At 38.5% G+C, this 22,286-nt stretch overlaps 2 protein-coding genes across 3 annotated transcripts; one reads left to right on the forward strand and one right to left on the reverse strand.

Annotated features, from left to right (window-relative positions):
- Positions 1–1,722: 1,722 nt before the first annotated feature.
- LOC130923374 (phosphoglycerate mutase 1-like) lies at positions 1,723–13,120 on the reverse strand. Of its 2 annotated transcripts, XM_057849044.1 has the most exons (6): positions 12,665–13,120; positions 11,246–11,374; positions 4,656–5,012; positions 3,503–3,777; positions 2,349–2,529; positions 1,723–2,281 (listed from the first exon to the last, which is right to left on the reverse strand). In XM_057849044.1, the coding sequence occupies exons 3-6, from the start codon at positions 4,792–4,794 to the stop codon at positions 2,112–2,114; spliced, it is 765 nt and encodes a 254-aa protein (XP_057705027.1). In that variant the 5' UTR covers positions 4,795–5,012; positions 11,246–11,374; positions 12,665–13,120; the 3' UTR covers positions 1,723–2,111. The 2 variants fall into 2 exon arrangements, with proteins under 2 accessions (XP_057705027.1, XP_057705028.1); XM_057849045.1 differs by lacking the exons at positions 11,246–11,374; positions 12,665–13,120 and having other exon boundaries at positions 4,656–5,031.
- On the forward strand, positions 12,694–15,607 carry marveld1 (MARVEL domain containing 1). The gene has a single exon (XM_057849046.1). The coding sequence runs from the start codon at positions 12,953–12,955 to the stop codon at positions 13,448–13,450; it is 498 nt and encodes a 165-aa protein (XP_057705029.1). The 5' UTR covers positions 12,694–12,952; the 3' UTR covers positions 13,451–15,607.
- The last annotated feature ends 6,679 nt before the right edge of the window (positions 15,608–22,286 follow it).

A 22,286-nucleotide genomic window follows, 5' to 3' on the forward strand; every position in this document is an offset into this window, starting at 1 on the left:
ATAACTGACGTGGTGGAGGTTCTCTTTGTATTTTGCACCTAACCTTGACGGTTCAGCCAAAACACTTGTTAAAAATAAAAAAAAAAGAAATTAAAAAAAAGAAAAGAAAGAAAAAAAGCCCAATTCATCCCCAATGGGAACATCATATAACGAAAAACACAGAAAATACTTAAAAAGCATTCTATGCTCTCGCACTCCTCTTTAAAAGAAACTGCTGTATTTTAAGCCAAAACAACTGTTGTGTCTGATAGAACAATATGCCTGTATACTGCCATTCCAGAATAATGGCGCATTAAGCCCCCAAAATATTTTTAATTTGTCAGTTTTACCCTGGAAACCCCCATTTATAGACGTCGCGCAACCGCTTTTGTTTCAACCCAACCATAAAACGAAGGTAATTAATTATATTTATTATTCAAAATGTCTGTCATTTTTGGCTTAGAATCATTAATTGATGTCTAATATTTCGTTTAAAAAAAAAAAAAAAAAAAGACTTATTAGACTTAGGCTTAAAAGATTATTCACTCGCATATTTTAAACTTTTAAACAAATTACGTCACAATGAAAAAATGGTGTCTGTAAATAAGTCACGGACATCTACTTCATAACAATCGCTTAATTGTTTTTTTTTTGTTTTTTTGTTACTGTTCCCATTTTCTCCGACGTTAGATGATAATCGATCCAAACAAAGAAAAATTACCCAAAAAAATGTTTTAAAGGGTAAATATATAAAAAAGGAAATCTTGACCACTCCTTAATGTCTGCGATTTCTGCATCGCGACCCTTGTTATATTACCATGTTTCACACATAAAATCCCCCCAAAATTCAGCCATTCACAGCTGTGTCTTGACACTCAGTGATACATGCTACATGGAATTTTCGGATCGAAACAAGGTAAGTACGCGATAATATCTCGTTAAAGTCATGGCGTCCTTAATTCTGCTCTTCCATGCTCTCACCTCCAGATGGGTTTCGCTGTTTAAATTATTTTTTTTTTAAATGCCGTCCTGTTCAAAATTTTTCTTCCCCCAGAAAATTGAGATTTGAAGCTTTCCAAGGATGTATCACACATGCATATCGGAAAATTTTGAAAGTTGGCCAAATTGGGGGTCTCACAGCAGAACCTCAAGTCACCTGAGTGTTTTCCGCCATATACAATTTCAAAGTTCCAAAATGCTACTTGTCCGCTTCACAAATTCACAATAGCAAGGCACACAAGTTATCAGTTTTTGGCAAAAACCTCCAGATACATTTCCTATCGGTCCTTTCATTTCCAATCGCACATACAACACCCACAAAAACATTTTTTGACAGAAAAAAAACTTCAAATTGCCCCAGAGTCAAGAAAAAGAAACCAAAAATCAACCAGAAGTGGTGCAAAATGAACAGGAAGTGACCCAGTAATGTCCCCAAATAAACAGGAAGTGAACCACTGTTTACAAACCAGAATATCAAGCATCCCAAGGCAATTTCTCCAGAAACCCAAGAATTTTCTAGTTTTTCAGATGAGATTTTTGTCTGCAGGGTTTCAAATCGTTTTATGTAGTAGCTTTACTTATTGGAAAATGTTAAAATGTTGAGTGTTAGGCGTCAGGTGATAAATCAATCTAATTCTATGAGAATAGCTGATCGACGCATCCATTTTAAAAAAAAAAACTTTAAATACCATGACAACCCTTGCAAATTTAGATAATATTGGTTTAAAAAAAAAAAAAACATACTAAAGACAGACAAACAGTACATCTTTACTTCCAATGTCATGCAATTACATTACACTACAAAGAATGAAAACACTGTTGACAAATGGTCTGCAAATTAAAATGACTACACTGGGGAAATGGAAACCATGTTTTGCTTTCACAATATCGGATAAGTCAACATTAGACAACATTCCAGACACAATATAGTAAACATTTCAACACGACACTTTAAAAGACTGCTATGTTGTAGAATAAACTGCAGAAATAAACACTTGTACTGTCCAGTCATGCTTTATTGGAGTTTCTTATATTAATAGACCTTTTATTTACAGTCTTAACTTTGTATGTTTAAAAGTACAGGCAAGTTACAGTATTCCAACGAGACACAACCATTGGTAACATTTTACGTTTTACTTCTTAGCCTTGCCTTGAGCGGCTACGGCCTCCATGGCTTTGCGCACGGTCTCCTCGTCTCCCAGGAACTGCATGGGCTTGACGGGCTTCAGGTTCTTGTCGAGCTCGTACAGGATGGGAATGCCGGTGGGCAAGTTGAGTTCCATAATGGCCGCGTCAGACATTCCTGGAAGAAAAGCGGCTGGAACATTGATGGGTGCCCTGTCGAGCTAGCACCGGAGATGTCAACTCACCCTCCAGATGCTTGACGATGCCCCTCAGGCTGTTTCCGTGCGCAGCAATGAGCACTCTCTTGCCCCGTTTAATTTGCGGGGCGATCTCGTCGTTCCAGAAGGGAAGCGCCCGAGCGATGGTGTCCTTGAGGCTCTCGCAGGTGGGAAGCTGATCCTCGGTCAGGTCCGCGTAGCGCCGATCCTGCACGGGCACATGAAATTTGTCACGTGAACTCTTTCTGTGCCATTGAGGATGATAGACATCTGATTTAAATGAGTTTAACCGCTAGTAGACATCCAACCAATTTGAACCGGGATGGCTGGCAGTGAATGAAATAGAGCTAATTCGCTGCCACCCCTTGGAAAGTTGACATGTATCACCTCATAAAATAATACTAATTTTGATTCCGTTACGGCAGCAATATTCTTTAGCAGGAATGCGCAAAAGCACAAACCAATCTACTGTATTCACTACATATTTTGATAACAACAAAAAAACCTTTCATACATTCAGTTGGACAAGTCAGAAACTTTCAATTAGCACATTAACACAGTATTAATAAAAGATCCCAATTCCCCTGAAATTGGGATATTGTGTTAAATATAAATTAAAATCAGGATAGAGATTTTTAAATCATGTTCAACCTATATTTCATGGAATACACTACAAATACATGATATTTAACTTGATGGTTTTTAGCAAATAATCATCATTAACTCCGAATTTTAAGGCTGCAACACATCCTAAAAGACAGGGTCGTGTTTATCACTGTGCTACCTCAACACCTTTTCTTTTAACAACATTCAATAAACATTGGGGAAATGAGGATGCTCATTGCTGAAGCTAGTTGGAATTGTATCCCATTCTCTCTAATGGACAGCTTCAGCTGTTCAACAGTCTGGGGTCTATGTTTTCATATTTCCCACTTCATAATGTGGCACACGTTTTCAACGGGAGGCTGACAAGTAGCGTTCACTTGTTGGACCTGACGCTGAACTTTAACCCATTGCTTGCAGTCATATATTAACTCCTCACGCACTCTATTGGGTAATCCCATTCAAACTCCCGCAGCCAAAGAATAACATGTCACGCAACTGCTGATTCCGCTTATCTGTCAGAGGGTTTACAAAGCCTGACCAAATCTGCTCTTTTGTCAAGTTGAACGCAAGCGTACCTTGCTGATGACGGCATCAAAGTCGTGCTCGGGGCCCATGGGTGGAGGCGGCACGTCGAAGGAGCGCCTCCAGATCTTGACCTGCGCCTCACCGTGCTTGGCGGCCGTCTCGGCCTTGTTGAGGCCCGTCAGGCCGCCGTAGTGGCGCTCGTTGAGGCGCCAAGTGCGATGCACGGGCAGCCACATTTGGTCGATAGCGTCCAAGACCAGCCACAGCGTCCGGATGGCCCGCTTCAGCACTGACGTGTAGCAGATGTCAAACTCAAAGTTGGCGTCTAGGAGCATTGGAGAACAAGAGGACAGCTCTCAACTTTTTAGCGCAAGATGAAGAACAATATTGTTATATAATCCATAATTGGCATTCAAGTGGGTACAACAGTAAAAGTCATGTCCAATGTTGTGATTTACATTTTTTAATAAAAACAGAATGGTAAATATTTTTGCATTTTTTTAAATACAGTAAATATTCTGTTTTGACCACTGCCAGTAGGTGAAACTTAAAAAAGCGAAGGTTATGTATTTTGCTCTATGTGTATGTCTGTTTTCATTCAAGACAACTTAAGGACAAACAAAGGGATAGAATCAAATTTTCAGGATCTGTTTGTGATACCAAATGGAAAAGCGGATGAAATTTTTGTGTCATACGGTCAAACAAAGGTCACTAAAAGATTTTCTGGCAGAGGTCTATGCTCCTCTAGGTAATTTATTTCTTCTTGACTTTTTAATTTTCAAGTATTTTAATAAAAAATGGGGTTAACAACAAATAATCTTCTTTTGATATTATTGGAATAGCAATTTGTGTGCCTAAAGCATTTTTTCTAATGTAATTCAACCGTTAACATGTTTGCACTTGCAGCCTTTTAAATAATAGAGGCGTGTGGTTACTACAGTGAAATAGAGGCCTGTTTGTGCATGTGGGTTACATAATTAAGCATCAATGCCACCGGACGCAGGCAAACGTGAATCACTTGCCGTAGAATAGAATACATAAGTAATTCTCTAAGTTGCTCCCGACCACTGTTGCACATCTTCATCTTGACGTCACGAGATGAGGAGGGATACGTAGTGAAAATGCGATTTTGCAACTGTGTGATCCGAGTGTTTAATGCAAGCTTAACAGAAGAACTGAAATCAAATGAGAATTGAGGCTCACCTTTGAGGGCCTGTCCACCCCTCCTCGCCTCCTTCTCCCCAGTCTCGCTCAAATCGGCATCAAACCAGCCACAGAAGCGATTTTCCTGGTTCCAGTTGCTTTCGCCGTGGCGAATTAGCACCAATTTGTAGACGGCCATTTCGGGTCGAAAAGACGAATACGTCAATTAAAATGACGTGAGCATATACCTGCCTCGATGGACTCCTGCGATGAGCCGAGTAGCAGACTGCTACGGATGGAGAGGAAATTTATCCAGTCTATGGATCACCGCCACATTTCCGGGTTTTCTTGTCCAATCACATCGCGGAAAAAGAGAATTCTTCCTCGCTTTCTGCCAATGGCGGCAGTGGGCGTTTCCTACCGTCACAGCATACAGTAGAATTTTTTTTAATTATGGAAAACAAACAGATAAGGAAAATAAATCGCTACGGAAGAGTTTTTCATTCACTTTAAAATAAAAACAATGTTTTTTTTTTTTTTTTAATTACAGTATTTGCTTTTCTCTGTAGTTTTTTCTAACAAATGGTAGTGTGAGACAACCATCACGTTTTCAAACCCCAATCAACTCACCTTGTCCTTGAAAAAGAGATTCTGCTTCTGCTGTGGAAAACATGTTTTTTTCCATAAAAATATTTTTGCATGTAAAGGCAAATTTTCCCTCTTTAAAATTAATCAGCTGTTGTGCCAAAGGATATTGATTTAACTTGAAAATATTCTTATAACACACGCAGATGAACAAACAACATATAAAACCATGTGGTGAGGGTACCTTAAGATTGGCCTGGCACTCCTTCATGTCAGCAGTGACACTACACAACATCACATATGGATTTAGATCTACTAAATTGTCTCTGATTCGCTCCATGGTGTCAGACAGGCAAAAACCTGAGCTGCAGCCTGCCACTGCAGAAGATCTGGATAGCCCACCCATGCTTGATATCCTTGTCCCACTTGCCCCATGAAGACAGTTCTGAAGATTAAGGAGTGATCCAGGGAACGTAGATCTGGCCATGGGTAAATTCGTCATGTTATGTTATAATGTATAATTACATATTACAATGGTGTAGTAGATCTTGAGTTGCGCTCAGGTGTTTAATCGACCTGTCAGGCTGAGACGACAAGGCGGACTCAGCTGCGGAGGTTCAGGCAAAAACTTTTTATTTAGAAAAGAGGTTCTTCCGCTGACATGCGGGGATGAGGAACAGTACTAACATAAATCGCTCCAAACGGAGGAATAAGTCAGGACAACCACAATAAAAAGTTCAAACAAAAGGAACTCCGAAAGGGAGGAAAGGCATAAACACAAAACGCTCCAAATGGAGGAAAAGGTCAAGATGGCTAGGAACAAAAATGTTCAAACATAAAGCGCTCCAAATGGAGGATAATATGCAGGATAACTATGATAGGCTATGGCGAGAGGCTGACGGGACTGACCTGGGAGGAAAGACACTTCTGCACAAGACAAGGGAAACTGGGGCATTATATATACACACAAGGTAATGAGGAGCAGGTGGAAACAACAGGTGATTAGGTGACAAGAGGAAGGGCAAGTACGCAACTACGAAGAGGGAGAAGCCTTCAAAATAAAACAGGAAGCGACGTGGCATGACACGACCTAACCCAAGGATGCCGTTACTATTGTGACCTTCATTCTGAATTCTTATTGTCAAGCTACCTGTTACGATTCTAACTTTCACAACATTTGCTATCATGATTTTTGAAACTAAGATGGAGAAGGTAACTGAATCAGTTTGCCCCTCATTACTTCACTTTACCCCGTTCGTTTTTCTCGTCTGTTTGCACTTTAGATGGGGTAAAGTCAGAGACAATACCAATACCATTTTTTTAAGACTAGTTATATTTTCAATATTATTCATCCAGAGTACATCCTGATCATTTCCATTGATAAGAAATATCCTAAATTTATGGGAAATATACTGGTTTGTTGTTTTAGCTTGGTTGGAGGACAGCAAATATAAAAGATATCTCACATTGCCCGTCTCCCCTATTAGGGTTGAATGTTTTTAGGTCTACGAGAATAAAGTGGTAATATTATAAGATTAAAATAGTAATTTACGAGACTAAAGTGGTAATATTGCGAGAATTAAGTCGTAATATTATGAGAAAAAAAGCCTTATGTTACAATTCTAGCTGCAATATTACGAGAAAAAGTGGTACTGATGTATGTTACGACATTAGTCATAATATTTCATAATTTTATGCACATTCTGCAGTATAGCTAAATCGTAATATTCAGACTTTACATACTTTACGTACTGTACTGTACTGTTGTGAGACATATGGCGCTGCGATATAAATCAGATGCCATATTTTCATATTTTTTGTAAGGTTTTTGCTTGTATATTTGTTTTTATCCTCCAAGCGCCTTGTGAGGATCACACATACATTAATTATTATGTCTCATTCATTTGCCCCTCCCAATCAAAATGGATTGGACTTTTGGATTGCCATTAATGGCACTCAAACATGATCAGCGTACGATCAGCATACAGTACCTGTTTTATACTTTATAGATGTAATTGTGGACAAACCATGCTTGAATATAATGGAGTTTATCACTGGCAGATCCATTCCATTCGAAGAGGGAGGGTGGCAGCGAATGAACATTGGTTCATTGAGTTCATAACTAGAAGTGTCCTGTCATTTTTCTCCACACCCGAAGTGAAGGACAGCACTTTCTCCATCTTGGACTTTATTTTATTCCTTGCTGACACCCATTTTTATTCCCCACCCAGCCAGAAAAACAAAAACACAGAGCAGCGACCCCGTTAACCATGCTCTTGCATTGCATACTGCAGCGATGCACATTCCACAGCTGAGGCAGGGAAAAAGGATGGCATGGGGAAAATACACAGTGAACAAGTGCATTAAAAAAGAAGCTCAGCACAAAACTTCCAGCAGGAACCGCAGATTGACACTTCCTGTCTGTGTAAACCACCAACTGGCACAGAGTGAGGCTTTGTAGTGTGTTGCAGTTTATAGTTCCTGAACATGGTGAGAGATTTTTTTGTGTGGTTTTACAGCAGACCCCCCCCCCCCCCCACACACACACACACACACTTCCAGACAACACTACTACTGAATGAGCGCAGTGTTGCGAAAGGAAGCTACGCCCTCACTGACGAAATTTCCTTAGCAACAAGGTTGCGAAAAAAGAAACATTCTTATCTTAGACTGTGGCCGCTACAAATGATTATTTTGATAGTCGATTAAGCTGCAGTTGATCTATCAGCTTGTACTGTATATAAATCACATTATTTGCTGTTTTATATGACAAGAGTATTACACAAAGAAAAAAAAATAGGAATAAATAAAACAAATTTGTAACATTTTTTAATCTAATGAAACAGTATTACGAAAATAAAAACATACATTGTAATATTATGAAATAAAAGTACATTCTAACACTACGTATCTTTACTTAGTATTATGAGGAAAAAAATTGTCATGTTACATTATTTTACGTATTACTATGGGATTAAAGTTGTTATGTGTATTTACGTTACGTAATATGGATGCATCATGGATAATTTAGATAAGATAACTTTTATCGTAACCATCCGACTTATTTCTCGTAGTATTATAACGCATGACTTTGTTATTTTAATATTACGAGTTCATTCTTGTAATAATTTTACTTCATACTCTCTATATGTTTTCTTTCTTTGTGTAGCTCTAGTACTCAAATCGACAGGAAATATCACTGACAGGCCTCCCAGTGAAAATGGTTTGGATTTCTAGCACTGTCAATGCCATTGAAACATGAGCATTCACGGACAGTCTTCCCATTTTAAATGAATTGGACAGCTATCACAATCAAGGACTTGCATCGTAAGTACTATGATAAAAACTGTAGAGTGTGACATAGGGCCGTCACCAATGTGTATATTTGTTTGTATTCATTTTAATTGTATCAATTTATTATTTCATAATATTATAAAAATCTATCAATATATTTATAAGAAAATAACATGAAGTACAATAATTACTTCTTCTTTTTTTTTTTTAAAAGCTAATATTTAAGTTTTTTTTTTTTTATTTACAAAAATAGTCACTTGCCCCATAGTGTTAAAGAACTTAAGTGTCGACTTTGTTCACTGTAGTGGCCACTATCCCTGAAAGAGCAAAAAAATATATAGCGGAAAACACAGACAAGGTTGAAAAAGCAGTTTCTGCTATTGCATCCCTCTTTAAAATAAACGGCTGTATTTTAGGGCCAAGAGGTTGTGTTTGATAGAATAATATCTCTATATGCTGCCATAGCAGTTTCATGGCACATTATGCCCCCGGACTATTTTTAATTTGTCTGTTTTACACTGGTGACCCCCGTTTACAGTTACCGCGCAACCGATTTTGTTTTAACCCAGCCATTAAAACAAGGTAAGTAATTATGTTTATTAGAGATGTCCCGATCGATTGGCATCCCGATCGATCGGGTCCGATCACGTCATTTTCAAAGTGTCGGAATCGGCAAAAAAATATCGGCCATGCCTTTTTTAAATATATATATATATTTTTTTTTTTTAATTAAATCATTTTCTAATTGTATTTAATGTTACAGACATAATATGTTACACTCATCCAGAGTCGTTAGTTTAGGCTTAAGGTAGGGTTATAAAAAATGTCCCGATAACGGCGGCAATTAATTTATTTAAAAATGTGTCACGTTTTAAATTTTTAACGCAATTAATGTATGCGCTGCACGACCCTCTAACTCATTGTCGCGCTCAATCTGTAATGATGCCGTTTCACCTATATAGAGAGATAAAAGGCAGCGCAAAATGAGTAGAGTGAATTTTAGCAGCCTTTGGAGCCTTTTTTTAATTGGCTAAAGCCTTGCAATCCCTCTCCCTATGATTACAAATATCATGGGAATCAATGTGGGGAAGCAAGGTGGCAATTGATCTTTTTCTTAACACCTTAAGTTATGTCCCAACGCAGAGAAGATATATCAACTGGTAGCACGACGCACAGTCATGGTTCCACTTCCCATCATTCATTTGGGATGGCCACAGTATCATTTACTGAAAGCTCAACAAATACACTAGATGGCAATATTTAGTCACAATATACAAAGTCACAAGTCTTTCTATCCGTGGATCCCTCTCACAGAAAGAATGTTAATAATGTAAATGCCATCTTGAGGATTTATTGTCATAATAAACAAATACAGTACTTATGTACTGTATGTTGAATGTATATATTCGTCCGAGTTTTATTCATTTTTTTCTTAATGCATTGCCAAAATGTATATGATCGGGGAAAATTATCGGGAATGATTGGAATTGAATCGGGAGCAAAAAAAAGCAATCAGATCGGGAAATATCGGGATCGGCAGATACTCAAACTAAAACGATCGGGATCGGATCGGGAGCAAAAAAACATGATCGGAACAGCCCTAAATTGTTTATTATTCGATATGTCTATAATTTTTAGCTTAGAATCGTTAATTGATGTCTAGTATTTAGTTAAAAAAAAAAAAAAAAAACGAGCCAAAAAAATTATTCACTCGCATATTTTAAACTATTATACAAATTACGTAACAATGAAAAAATAGTGTCACAGATACCTACCTCATAATTATCGCTTAATTGTTTTTTTTTTTTTTTTTTTGTTACTGTGACATTTTCCCCGATATTTTAGATGATAAAGCTGCGTCTTTACCCTCTGTGATACATGCTACACGGAGTTTTTGGATTGAAACAAGCTAAGTATGTGATAATATCTCATTAAAATCATGGGTCTTTATATGCTCTCTCATGCTCTCACCCGAGTTACCGGAAAGCTACAAAAAGACATACATTGTAGTCAAATGCTAGCGCGAGAATTATGGACACAGCAGGCTAACTGACTAGCATGTTGTCCATTATCTTTTCGACCCTTTTTGCCATTTGGATTGCTTATTATGGGATGATCGATGTATTAGATACATTCATTCATTCATTTCCATGCCGCTTTTTTCTCACCAGGGTCGCGGAGGTGCTGGAGCCTATCCCAGCCAACTACCGGCATTAGATGCTTAAATCATAAAGCCTAGGTCCTGGGCTTCAAGGATAAATACAATAAATAGATAGTGTTATGTACTCACATTTATATGTCCCCTTTATGCATATAGAGCCTTTTATTGTCATTATCTCGCGTTCACATTCTTTAATCATAATTGAAAAAAATGTTTAAAAGCCCACTGCAAAAATTAAAATATTATGGTAGTGGAATTCAACCCCTAAAATTCCCCTGGAAATGTTTTTTTTCTTTGCACAGATTAAAATCAAGCCAAATCAAAAACTGTTTGCAGTAAACTTACCATTAACTATACAGCTACTCCCCGTTTAGCTATGTTTATTTACAAAACAAAACACAGGCTAAATTAAATCTACATTTACCCACACACCAATTTCCTTTATTATCCTACATCCACCCACGACTTATTGCATGCATCTTGATTATCAAAGACTTGAGTAGACAAAAGGGGATCCTCTTAAGGTGTTCATAATATGTACCAGGATGGGTGTCCAAAACCCTTTTTTCGAATAAGAAACTTAAAGGAAAAAAATTCATTTTTCACTCACCTGATTTGACCTACTTTTAAGGCAGGGGTCCCCATTCTTTTTCCTGTGAGGGCCACATAACCTTTCCCTTCTCTGATGAGGGGCCGGGGTCAGTTTGTAACAGAAAAGGTGTGACGATTGCAGGAGTGCCTAAATGTAAAAATGCATTGTTTTTCAGAAAGCCACAATCAAATAACCCTTTCTGGATTCTTCGCTGAACAAAAGTAAATACAATTTATAATATAATATAATATAATATAATATAATATAATATAATATAATATAATATAATTAGGGCTGGCAAAATTATCGCGTAAACAGGCGGTAATTAATTTTTCAAATTAATCACGTTAAAATATTTGACGCAATTAACGCACATGCTCCGCTCAAACAGATTAAAATGACAGCAGAGTGTAATGTCCGCTTGTTACTTGTTTTTTGGTGTTTAGCGCCCTCTGCTGGCGCTTGGGTCCAACTGATTTTATGGCTTTCAGCATAATGAGTGAGCATGGTGTAATTATTGACATCAACAATGGCGAGCTATTAGTTTATTTTTTGATTAATTTTTTTTTACAAATTTTAATATAATGAAAACATTAAGAGGGGTTTTAATATAAAAATTCTATAACTTGTACTAACATTTATCTTTTAAGAACTACAAGTCTTTTTATCCATGGATCGCTTTAAGAGAATGTTAGTAATGTTAATGCCATCTTGTTGATTTATTGTTATAATAAACTAATTCAGTACTTATGTACCGTATGTTGAATGTATATATCCGTCTTGGATCTTATCTTTCCATTCCAACAATAATTTACAGAAAAATATGGCATATTTTATATATGGTTTGAATTGCGATTAATTACGATTAATTTTTAAGCTGTAATTAACTCGATTAAAATTTGTAATCGTTTGACAGCCCTAAATATAATATAATATAATATAATATAATATAATATAATATAATATAATATAATATAATAACACTATTAATTAAATAGATAATAACCAAATAACCCTCTCAGGGTTGTTCACGGAAAAAAGCCAGGAAATAAATAACACTATTTAAAAATTTTTTTTTTTTTTTTGGGGGGGGGGGGGGGGTTTCAGGGGGGCGGACCAAATGTGGCCGCGGGCCGTAATTTGGGGACCCCTGTTTTAAGGTGACAGAAAATGTTCAAATTTTTCTTCCCCCAGAAAATAGAGATTTTAAGCTTTCCAATGATGTATCACACATGCATATAGGACAATTTTGAAATTTGGCCAAATTGGGGGCCTCAGAGCGGAACTTCAAGTCACCTGAGTGTTTTCCACCATATATTTATCGTGAGCCCAGCAAATCGTATCGTATCGGGAGTGTCCACCCCTAGTCCTGCTGCTATATGGAATGAATTTGGCAATCCCAACAGACCAAGGGAGGAGCTGGAGATGTGGGCCCACCTTCTCTTCCTCCTCGGCCGGCCCACCCCGACAACACAGACGCTACATTGACCAGAGGAAGCGGAAAAGACGAACCCCACGAGAAGACGTGCTTTTCATTGAAAAAGAACAGTCAGTTCCTTCTTTTTCTCTGCTCTCTTTTTCGAGAGGAGGGGGCGTCTCGTTTTTTTTCTCTCTCGACCTCCTCCAAATTCGTCGTCCTTTTCCGTCCGACGACGCCAGCTGTGTGCAGCTGGCAGAAGGCACCCGCCCTGCTCGGCAACAAGCGGGGGGAGGAGAAAGACGATCATGGCAACCCAGCAAGCTTCGTCGCAGGTGAGGCAGCACATGGCTAAATTCGTCCGGAGCTTCCCGGGGGTCGTCCGGCTGCTCCAGATCGTCCTGGGCGCCGGCCTGTGGGTCACCATCGCCGCCAACAAGTACGAGGGCTCCATCCACTTTGTGCTCTTCGTGGCGGTGCTCTTCTGGCTGCTGTGCCTGGGCCTCTTCTTCGTCACGTTGCTGGACAAGCAGGATGCCGTGCCGGTGGTGGGCGGCCCCCGCTGGCTGAGCGCCAACCTGGCGCACGACGTGGCAGCCGCCGCGCTGTACCTGCCCGCGGTGGGAGTGATGGCGTACAAGACGGAGCGTAATTCATACTGCACGCTGGAGCTGTACCAGCACCCCTGCCTCTACAAGGTTTACCTGACGGCCGCCGTCTTCGCCTGCCTCTGTTGCCTGGCCTTCCTTCTCTCGATGGTCTACGGTGCTTGCCGCAAAAGTCGAGGCGAACAGACACTCATATGAATGGAGCTCCCCTCGCCCCCCAACTCATTGACTACCATTGACGGCGATAGACGTCCAGTCCATTTGAAATAGGAGCGTTCATTCACTGCCACCCTCCCACTTCAAATGGATTGGACGTCTACTAGTGATAAACTCAATTCACAGCAACAGAGTGCAAGTGCAGAGCAAGTGACTCTGATTGGACGCCTTTCACCGTCATTGGCAGTCAATGAATTAATCAAACCACAGCAAGATGAGGAAGAGTTAACATCACTGTATTTCTTGGAATCTGTCACATTCGAGGGTTGGGGAACCCCCTGAGAGCACATAAAGCGGTGCCTTGATTTTGCAAGTTTCATTCTGAACTCCTTTTACTCGTACGTCAAGTTGGTTCATTTGGAAAGAAACGCTCATTCGGTGCTAGCCATTAACGGCACTAGATCTCCAATTCGTTTTTATTTGAATTAAATAGGCGTATATCAAGTTATGTTGAAATTCCTTCTTTGACCTATGACCTTGCTACCACAAAATGGAATTACCTCGTCTGTGTTATATTGCATCATATCCATCAAGTTTGATAATAATTCCTTTATTCATTCTTGAGTCATCTTGAACATAGACATACGGAACCGACATCATGAGCGCCTTCCGTAGGTTTCACCTACAAGCGATGTGACTATGCAGCACATCTGAATCAATATATTTATTGGGTTAACCAATCAAATCGATGGAAATGCAAAAACTCACCAATATTGTCATCTTTTAGAAATACTGTTTCGTTTTGTTAAAAAATAAATTAGTTTTATTAAAAACAACAAAAAAAGGTGACCTATTGTTACTCAGAAAACTTAAGATTTTGGGGCGCTTTGAGGTACCACTTGGTTTTATAGTTGAGGTACAACTTTATTTTACATTAAAAAAAGAAAAACTCATGCATTACAGTGAATCCCCCACCCCAAAAAATTCTTAAATTTCTTTAAAAGTTTAGTTTTTGGGAAGAAAACCCCCTTAGTGGTTCGATACCAACAGTTCTTAAAAAGGAAAAAAAAAAAAAATTGGTACTCTATAGAAGTCACTGATTCGCAGGGTTCACCTGTAGTACCCCCCAAGAAAACCTTGCAAAATTTATAGGTTAATTACTGTTAAAATATTACAATAAATGTCTAAATTGTTTTGATTATGTTGTAACATTCTTATGGGCAATACCGATGTGCTAGCAAAAAAATTGTATTTTTTTGCGCAGTTTGTCTGTGCAGATTCTCAGCTATGTAGGTTGTAAAAAATCAACAAAAATTGAATCGAGGCAACTGTACTTTTATTGTTTTCCCAAAACATGCCAAAACAACCTGGACAATTACTATTATTAGGCGAATGCCAAACAGTGGAACGGCAATTCATTGTCTTGCCTTTCACTAGCACTAGCATAGCTAGCTAAGCAATGGTTGCCAATGATGGCATAGTCTTAAATCTTAGCTCACAAATTGTTTTTTTTTTTTTTTTTTTTTTAACTGCCTCTCTGTTTTTGATGGTGCTTTTATATTCACGTGTTGACTGTTTTCAGGATTTCACCAAAGGAAACTAACTTTTTTTCTACTATGAGGGTCCTCGGTTCAGTTCTACATTCCTCAAACATGCTAGCTTCATGAAAGACACTAAAATCACACAGAAAATGGACAAAAGGAGGAGCTTCTGTACTTTATTTTTTAAACTACGAAGTCACTGAAATAGCGAAATTTTGTTACACTAAGAGTTTTTATCCATTTCTTTTATATAAATATATATTCTACGTTCACACATTTTTCTATACTTGCAACAAAAGATGTGTCAGCATGACTTTTTAAACAGTTTATCAGTGCCTTCTGTCATGTTTTATAGGCTACCCTATAAAGCGAAAGGTACGGATGGGATTGTTGCTATCAAAAGTGTGCTATTGTCACGCCAAAATCTAAAATAAAGAGCATTAATAGTATATTTTGTTGTTTTGTTTCCAAATAGTCAAGTTTAAAGGGTGACAGTTTAGTAGTTTGCTCCCAAATGAAACCCAGATTTTGTCGCCACTAGCAACTTCCTGTTGGGAGATGAAAAGCCCATCAGCAGGGATTATTTAGGCGCTGTGGCCACATGAAAGGACGGCACAACTGTCTCAGAGATGATAGCAAGTGTGTGTGTGTGTGTGTGTGTGTGTGTGTGTGTGTGTGTGTGTGTGTGTGTGTGTGATTATCTGGGAATGGGGCCTGCTCATACCGGAACAATCTGCCGGGGGTTGCGGAGGTGGGCTGGTGAGTGGCCAATGAAAATGCAGGATGATTCAATGTCTCGCGCTTTTCCAGTCAGACTGTGAAATTTGGGGAGGTGTTAAAGGCTCTTGTTTGGGGAGCAGTTTGACTTCAAAGTTGTACTCAATCCAAAGCTATATTTTTCATTTGTGTTATAGAAGTTAACTCACTGACATAGACGTTTAATCCATTTGCACAGGGAGGGCTGGCAGCAATAGTTTGATCACTGCCAGCCTCTCTCTTTACAAATGGGTTAGTTGTCTATTGAAGTCAATGGCGCTGAAAAACCAAGCTTTGAAAAAAACTGGTGCACTCGGTCTCGATGAATTGACTGGTCAACAACTAATTATTATGAAAGGAATCGCACACTATGTTGGTAGTTGGTGTATTAGAAACATTGTAGACCTAAAAATGGTTCAATCCGATTTGTTTTGATTGATTCTCTTAATACTAAATATTAGTATTCAATCAAAAAAAAGTTGCTTCTATAAAAAAAAAAAGTTGCTTCATTCAAAATATATATTTTCACCCCCCCAAAAATGTATTTGAATACAAAAATAAATTTGAAACTCAAAAAACTAAAAAAAAAAAAAAAAAAAAAAAAAGCATGTGACGGCTATTTTTCTTTGATTTTTATTATTATTATTATTATTGTTTTTTTTTTGTTTTTGTTTTTTTTTTTTTTGGATTGAAGTCAAGCTTTTTTGATTGAAGCAACTTTTTTGATGGAAGTAATGTTTATTTGTGTTTGGGCCACATTTTGGCTAGGACATTTTTGTCTTTATTATTCAATCATAAAATAAGTTGCTTCAAAAAAAATATATTTTCAAAAAGAAAAATCACTTCAAAAAAAAAAAAGAAAAATTTAAATCATAGAAAAAGTTTTTGAATGTGAAAAAATATTTGAGATCAAAAATTTTGCATTTGAACACTTAATTTTTCATCGAAAAAGTTTTCTTTGATTGAAGCAATTCTTTTTGTGCTTGGGCCAATATTATGGGTAGGACATTTGTGCCTAAATCATTCAATCCCCCAAAAATATTTTCAATCTAAGAAAAAAATCATTTGAAAAATAAAATTGCCCTCCCCTAATATATATATATATATATATATATATATATATATATAATTTATAAATTCTATGCAAAGCAAATGACCGTCTAAGGTGCTAGTCACACGATCTGTTCGAAAAATAATTTTGACCCATTATCAAAATTTTTTTTTTGTTCATTTCATTCGTTTTTGTAGCAGTTTTATTGCTTTACAACTTTTATATATATATATATATATATATATATATATATATATATATATATATATATATATATATATATATATATATATATATATATATATATATATATATATATATACAGTGGTACCTCTACATACGATCACTTCGACACACGATCTTTTCGACATCCGACGTAAAATTTGAGCCGCCATTTGTTTCTACATCCGACGAGTTGCTCGAAATACGACGACATGACAGCACTGCAAACGAACGCACGGTGGATTTTCTTGTGTGAGAAATCAACACAGTTTTCAAAAAAAGTTGATACAGTTGGAGAAACAAGGAAAAAAGTGATGCTTACCTTTGAAATGAAGATGCAAGTTATAGAAAAATATGAGCTTGGGGTGCGCGTCCCTGAACTGGCTCAACAATACAGCTCCATGGTCCTCTTCCGACCACCGTTCGCCACTATTTATAAGTTAAGGTGACAATTATTATTGTGGTAACATTGCCAAGGAAATCGCCAGCTTCGTCACGTTTTTATCATTTATTTAAGAACTTATCCAACACAAAACGCCCATTGTCTTAAGCAGTTGACCGCTCTCAAGAAAACGAAAGTATTATCTCTACCGCACCGACCTATCTCACTGAGACGTCACCTTCGCGGTGCGTTCAGGGACAGTAAAAAGTGTCCGCCATATTAGAATCCGATTCGTTACATTATTTACAGGAATAATTATTAATTATTCTTCTTATTATTATATTATTCTGAATTATTTATTTATAACTTATTTGTTTTTCTATGTTTAATTGCCATTTGTAACAGTGCCAGCAGTATTTATTAAGAATTTAGTGTATGTTTTTAGGCTTTGGAACGAATTAATGGAATTATAATGTATTCCTATGGGAAAATCCTGCTCGACATACGACCATTTCGACTTACAAACAGGGTCCTGGAACGAATTAAATTCGTATGTAGAGGTACCACTGTATATATAAATGTGTGTAGGAAAGGCAATCGCATGCAATGACACTTTTTGGCCACCAGGGGCCCCCCCCTTAAAATCTGCTTATGACGTAAACCACTGCTGCTTTGTCACTAATCGAGTATTTTATGGCTGGAAATGACGGAAACTAGCACAGTGCTAACATTAGTTCATTTAACCACCCACCGGACAGCTAAAGATTTATTGGGCCCTTGTTGGGTGCAAATGTGGGGTTTCTTTTCCACTTGCACTCAAAAGTGGCATAAATCACAATATGGTCAAAATAAAAGAATCATACGGGTGAAGTAAACCACTGCTGGTTTCTCACTAGTCGAGTATTTAATGACTAGAAATGACGGAAACTAGCACTGTGCTAACATTAGCTAATTTAGGCATCCAGGACAGCTGCTCACTTATTGGGCTCTTGATGGGTGTAACTTTGTGATGTCTTTTCACTTTCTGTCCAAAAGTGGCATAAATCACAATATGGTCCACATAAATTAATCGTATGGGTGACGTAAACCACTGCTGGTTTCTCACTAGTTGAGTATTTGATGACTGAAAATGACAGAACCTAGCTCTGTGCTGATATTAGCTAATTCAGGCATGTTCCAAATTTCCAGAACAAGGACAGCTATTTACTTATTAAGCTCTTGTTAGGTGTAACATTGTGGCTTCTTCTCACCCCCCCCCCCCCCCCCCCCAAAAAAAAAAAGTAGTGTAAATCACAATCTGGACTACAGAAATTTATCATATGAGTGACGTCTTGAGTCAGGTATTTGACTGGAAATGACAGAAAATAACAGTGTTGCCAACTCTCCAGTAAAGAAAGTAGTCCCTGGGTTATGACGTACCCGACATGTGTATTTCGACTTTACGATGCAAGAGTCTCATCCGCCATTTTGTCTCCAGTCGTTTTTTGTTTTGTTTTAGTTCTGTCACATTGTCTCGTCCGTTTTTTCTTTATTTTGTTAGTATGACGTGTAATACAAGTTTTTGTTTAGTTATTTTGAGTGTTAGGGGTAATTAAAGGGAACCTCAGACTTAAAGACTTGTAGGCTCTAATAAGCCACAATTGTTCTCTTTTACTAAAATAACTTATTAGAAACACATAAAATATTACCATTAATTTAAAAATATATGCTCGGGGTGATGTTGATGTGTTGATCACATTAGTCACGTAGCGTATTTAAACCACAGTTATTTGATATTACTACGTTTAAGTATTTTCTTAAGGCATCTTTATTATATTCTGACTGTATGCATCTAAACAAAACAAAGGCTGTCTTGGGACCATGGAAAAAGTGCTTGGAAAATGGATTTTGTTCCACTCAAGTGGATTTACATGAACTCTGCTTTATAATATACTGTATATGGCGGAAAACAAGTCTATATGCTGCCATAGCAGATTCATGGTGCATTAACCCCCAGAACTTTTTAAAATGTGTCTGTTTTACTCTGGAAACCTCCGTTTACCGATGTTGTGCAACCGCTTTCGTTTCAACCCAACAATGAAAAGAAGGTAAGTAATTATATTTCTTATTCGAAATGTCTGTCATTTTTAGCTTAGAATCATTAATTGATGTCTAATGTTTAGTTAAAAAAAAAAAAAACGACTTTAAAAAAATTATTCAAACTATATCACAACGAAAAAAATGGTGTCTGTAAATAAGGCTACGTTCATACTACAGGTCTTAATGCACGAATCCGATTTTTTCGCGTTTTTCCGACTCGAGTCAGGCATTAACTTGACGGTCTGAACGTGACAAGTCGCATAGAACTGGACCATTTCAAATCCGATCTGGGTCACTTTCGTATGTGGTTCAAATCCGATCTGGGCCACATTTTTCCAGACTGTCGCGGCGGTCTGTACTGTCCACTCTCCCAAATCGGATTTCATGCAGCAATTACGTCATCAAATAGCGAGAGAGACGCTTACCGTAGCGGTGCCGCTGTGCGTTATTAGCGCCTAGCTTGCAGTGAACATGGCTTTTGTGGAAGGGCTGAGCTTGACAACAGTCATAAAAAATAAAAATGGTTTGAGGATAAGCCTGAGAATGCTCAGTTTTCTCTCTGCTCCAAGTGAGCAATATTTCAACATCGCCTACACGGCCGAGGTCGGGGCAAACTACCCATATGTGTGTGTGACGCGCACGGACCGTGCGTGCATGCTATCGATCCATATAAACTTTGAATATAAGGCTAAACGGGGATTATTTATGTCTGTTATTTGTGTCCTCCTTTTGAAAAGCAAAATATGATATCCCTGGAATGACGGATGACGTGTGTCATTTGTTTTGATGCTTCTGCGCATGCGGGTCGTCTTGCTCAGCGCGTGTCGGACCGCGAATTAGTACGCATGCGTAATACTTGAACGGTCTCAATGGATAAAGGCAGTCTGAACGGGCACGCCAAAAAAACGGATATGACAAAAAATCGGATTCGTGCATTAAGAGCTGTAGTATGAACGTAGCTTAAGTCATGGATATCTACCTCGTAACTATGGCTTAATTTTTTTTTGTTTTTTTTTTTGTTACCGTCGCATTTTCCCCAATATTTTAGATGATAAATAATTGATCCAAACAAAGAAAAATTGAAAGAAAAAAAAAAGGGTTTAAAAGGGTAAATACTTGAAAAAGAAAATCTCGACCACTCCTTGATGTCTGCGATTTCTGCATCGCAACCCTTCTTATATGACCATGTTTCACCCATTAAAAACCCCCAAAATCCGGCTGTGGCCATTCACAGCTGTGTCTTCACACTCGGTGATACATGCTACATGGAGTTTTTGGATCGAAAAGAGGTAAGTACGCGATAATATGTCGTTAATTCATGCTCCCACCTCCAGTTAGGGTTTTGCTGTTTAAAAAGAAAAAGCCCTCCTGTTCAAAATTTTTCTTCCCCCAGAAAATTGAGGTTTTAAGCTTTCCAAAAATGTATCACACATGCATATAGGACAATGTTGAGTTTGGCCAAATTGGGGGTCTCAGAGCGGAACTTAAAGTGCCTGAGTGTTTTCCGCCATATACTTTGCTAATTAGTGCCCCAAAAATTTTCTACTCACACTTTCCAGTCTTTTTTTTAATAAATAGTGTTTTTGTGTCGGTCTTTTTTTTTCTTCTGTGGCATAGTGATATTTAGACGGTGGAGTGGCATAGTCAGTGAGGTGGTTTTTGGTCACGTGCACCAACGAGAGGAGGATTGTTGCCGTGGTTTCAGGCCTTACTAACACAATTTCACTGAGCCAATATAGCCTAACAAGCTGAAAGCGCACGGTAGTACTTTGAGTGTCAAATTCGCCTCTTGTAGACATTTCGCTGGAGTAGCAAATTTTGGCAGAACACCAGTTTTGTCCTACTCTCGTCTCATCTCATCCCGTCTTTCCTGTGCATTTTGCTTTTGCTGCTCGTTTTCTGAAATATCGATCATGCTGTAATGGTCATTAATGTTCTTCCGGGTTCAAATTGAAAGGGTTGAACAGTGTCATGTTCTGCTCCTGGTCAGATTTTGTGTTGTTGCAGAGCCAGCTGTGGGGCGTTTCCGACGTCGCACCTGCAGCTAATCACTGCTCATCAACAACAGTATAAAGACGTAGGCGATCCACTGGAAGGACGCCGAGATATTTCCCTTGCTGGTCGCCATTAACACGTACTGCTTTCGAGTCGCTTTGTAATTGCCTTCGAGTTTGTCGGACGTCTTAGTTTTGTGATCCTCTACCTTGTGCAGGTACTGAGTGTATTTTTGTTTGTCTTTTTGGCTCTCTGCCCTCCGCTAGGTTTTCGCTTGTTTGATCCCCGTCGACCTATTTGTCACAGACCCTTTTTGTTATTCCCTTTTACCGCGATCGCGTGTGTTTTTGTTTTGTATTTAATAAACCCTTGTACGCTTCCCTCAGTCCTTTTGTGTCTGTTGTGAGTCCAACCTTGTTTCCGCGTTCGCGGACCGCGACAGAATATCTCGGCCACAATAATGGACTCCGCAGACAACGAGCACATAGCCCAGGCGTCTTCGGACACGAGGCAGCATACTAACCCGCACGATCGCGTTCTCCATGAGATAATGTCAGCGATTAAAGCGCTTACCGTTATTATGTGCTCTCTTGAGACCAGGGTAGACCGGGTTTGCGCTCACGGTCCCGCTTCACCCGCGACGCCAATGCACGTTCCCCTCACCACACCTTCAGCCCAGGTTTACGCTCCTTGGCGTGAGCCAGATATTCCGCATCCACCACGCTACGGTGGGGAACCCGGCTTGTGCGGGCAGTTTTTGCATCAGTGCTCATTAGTCTTTGACCAACAACCCTTCACATATTCCTCCGATAGATCCCGGGTCGCGTTCGTCATGAGCCTCCTCACCGGTAA

The sequence above is a fragment of the Corythoichthys intestinalis genome, chromosome 10 (assembly GCF_030265065.1).
Source record: "Corythoichthys intestinalis isolate RoL2023-P3 chromosome 10, ASM3026506v1, whole genome shotgun sequence".
NCBI classification, from domain to species: domain Eukaryota; kingdom Metazoa; phylum Chordata; class Actinopteri; order Syngnathiformes; family Syngnathidae; genus Corythoichthys; species Corythoichthys intestinalis.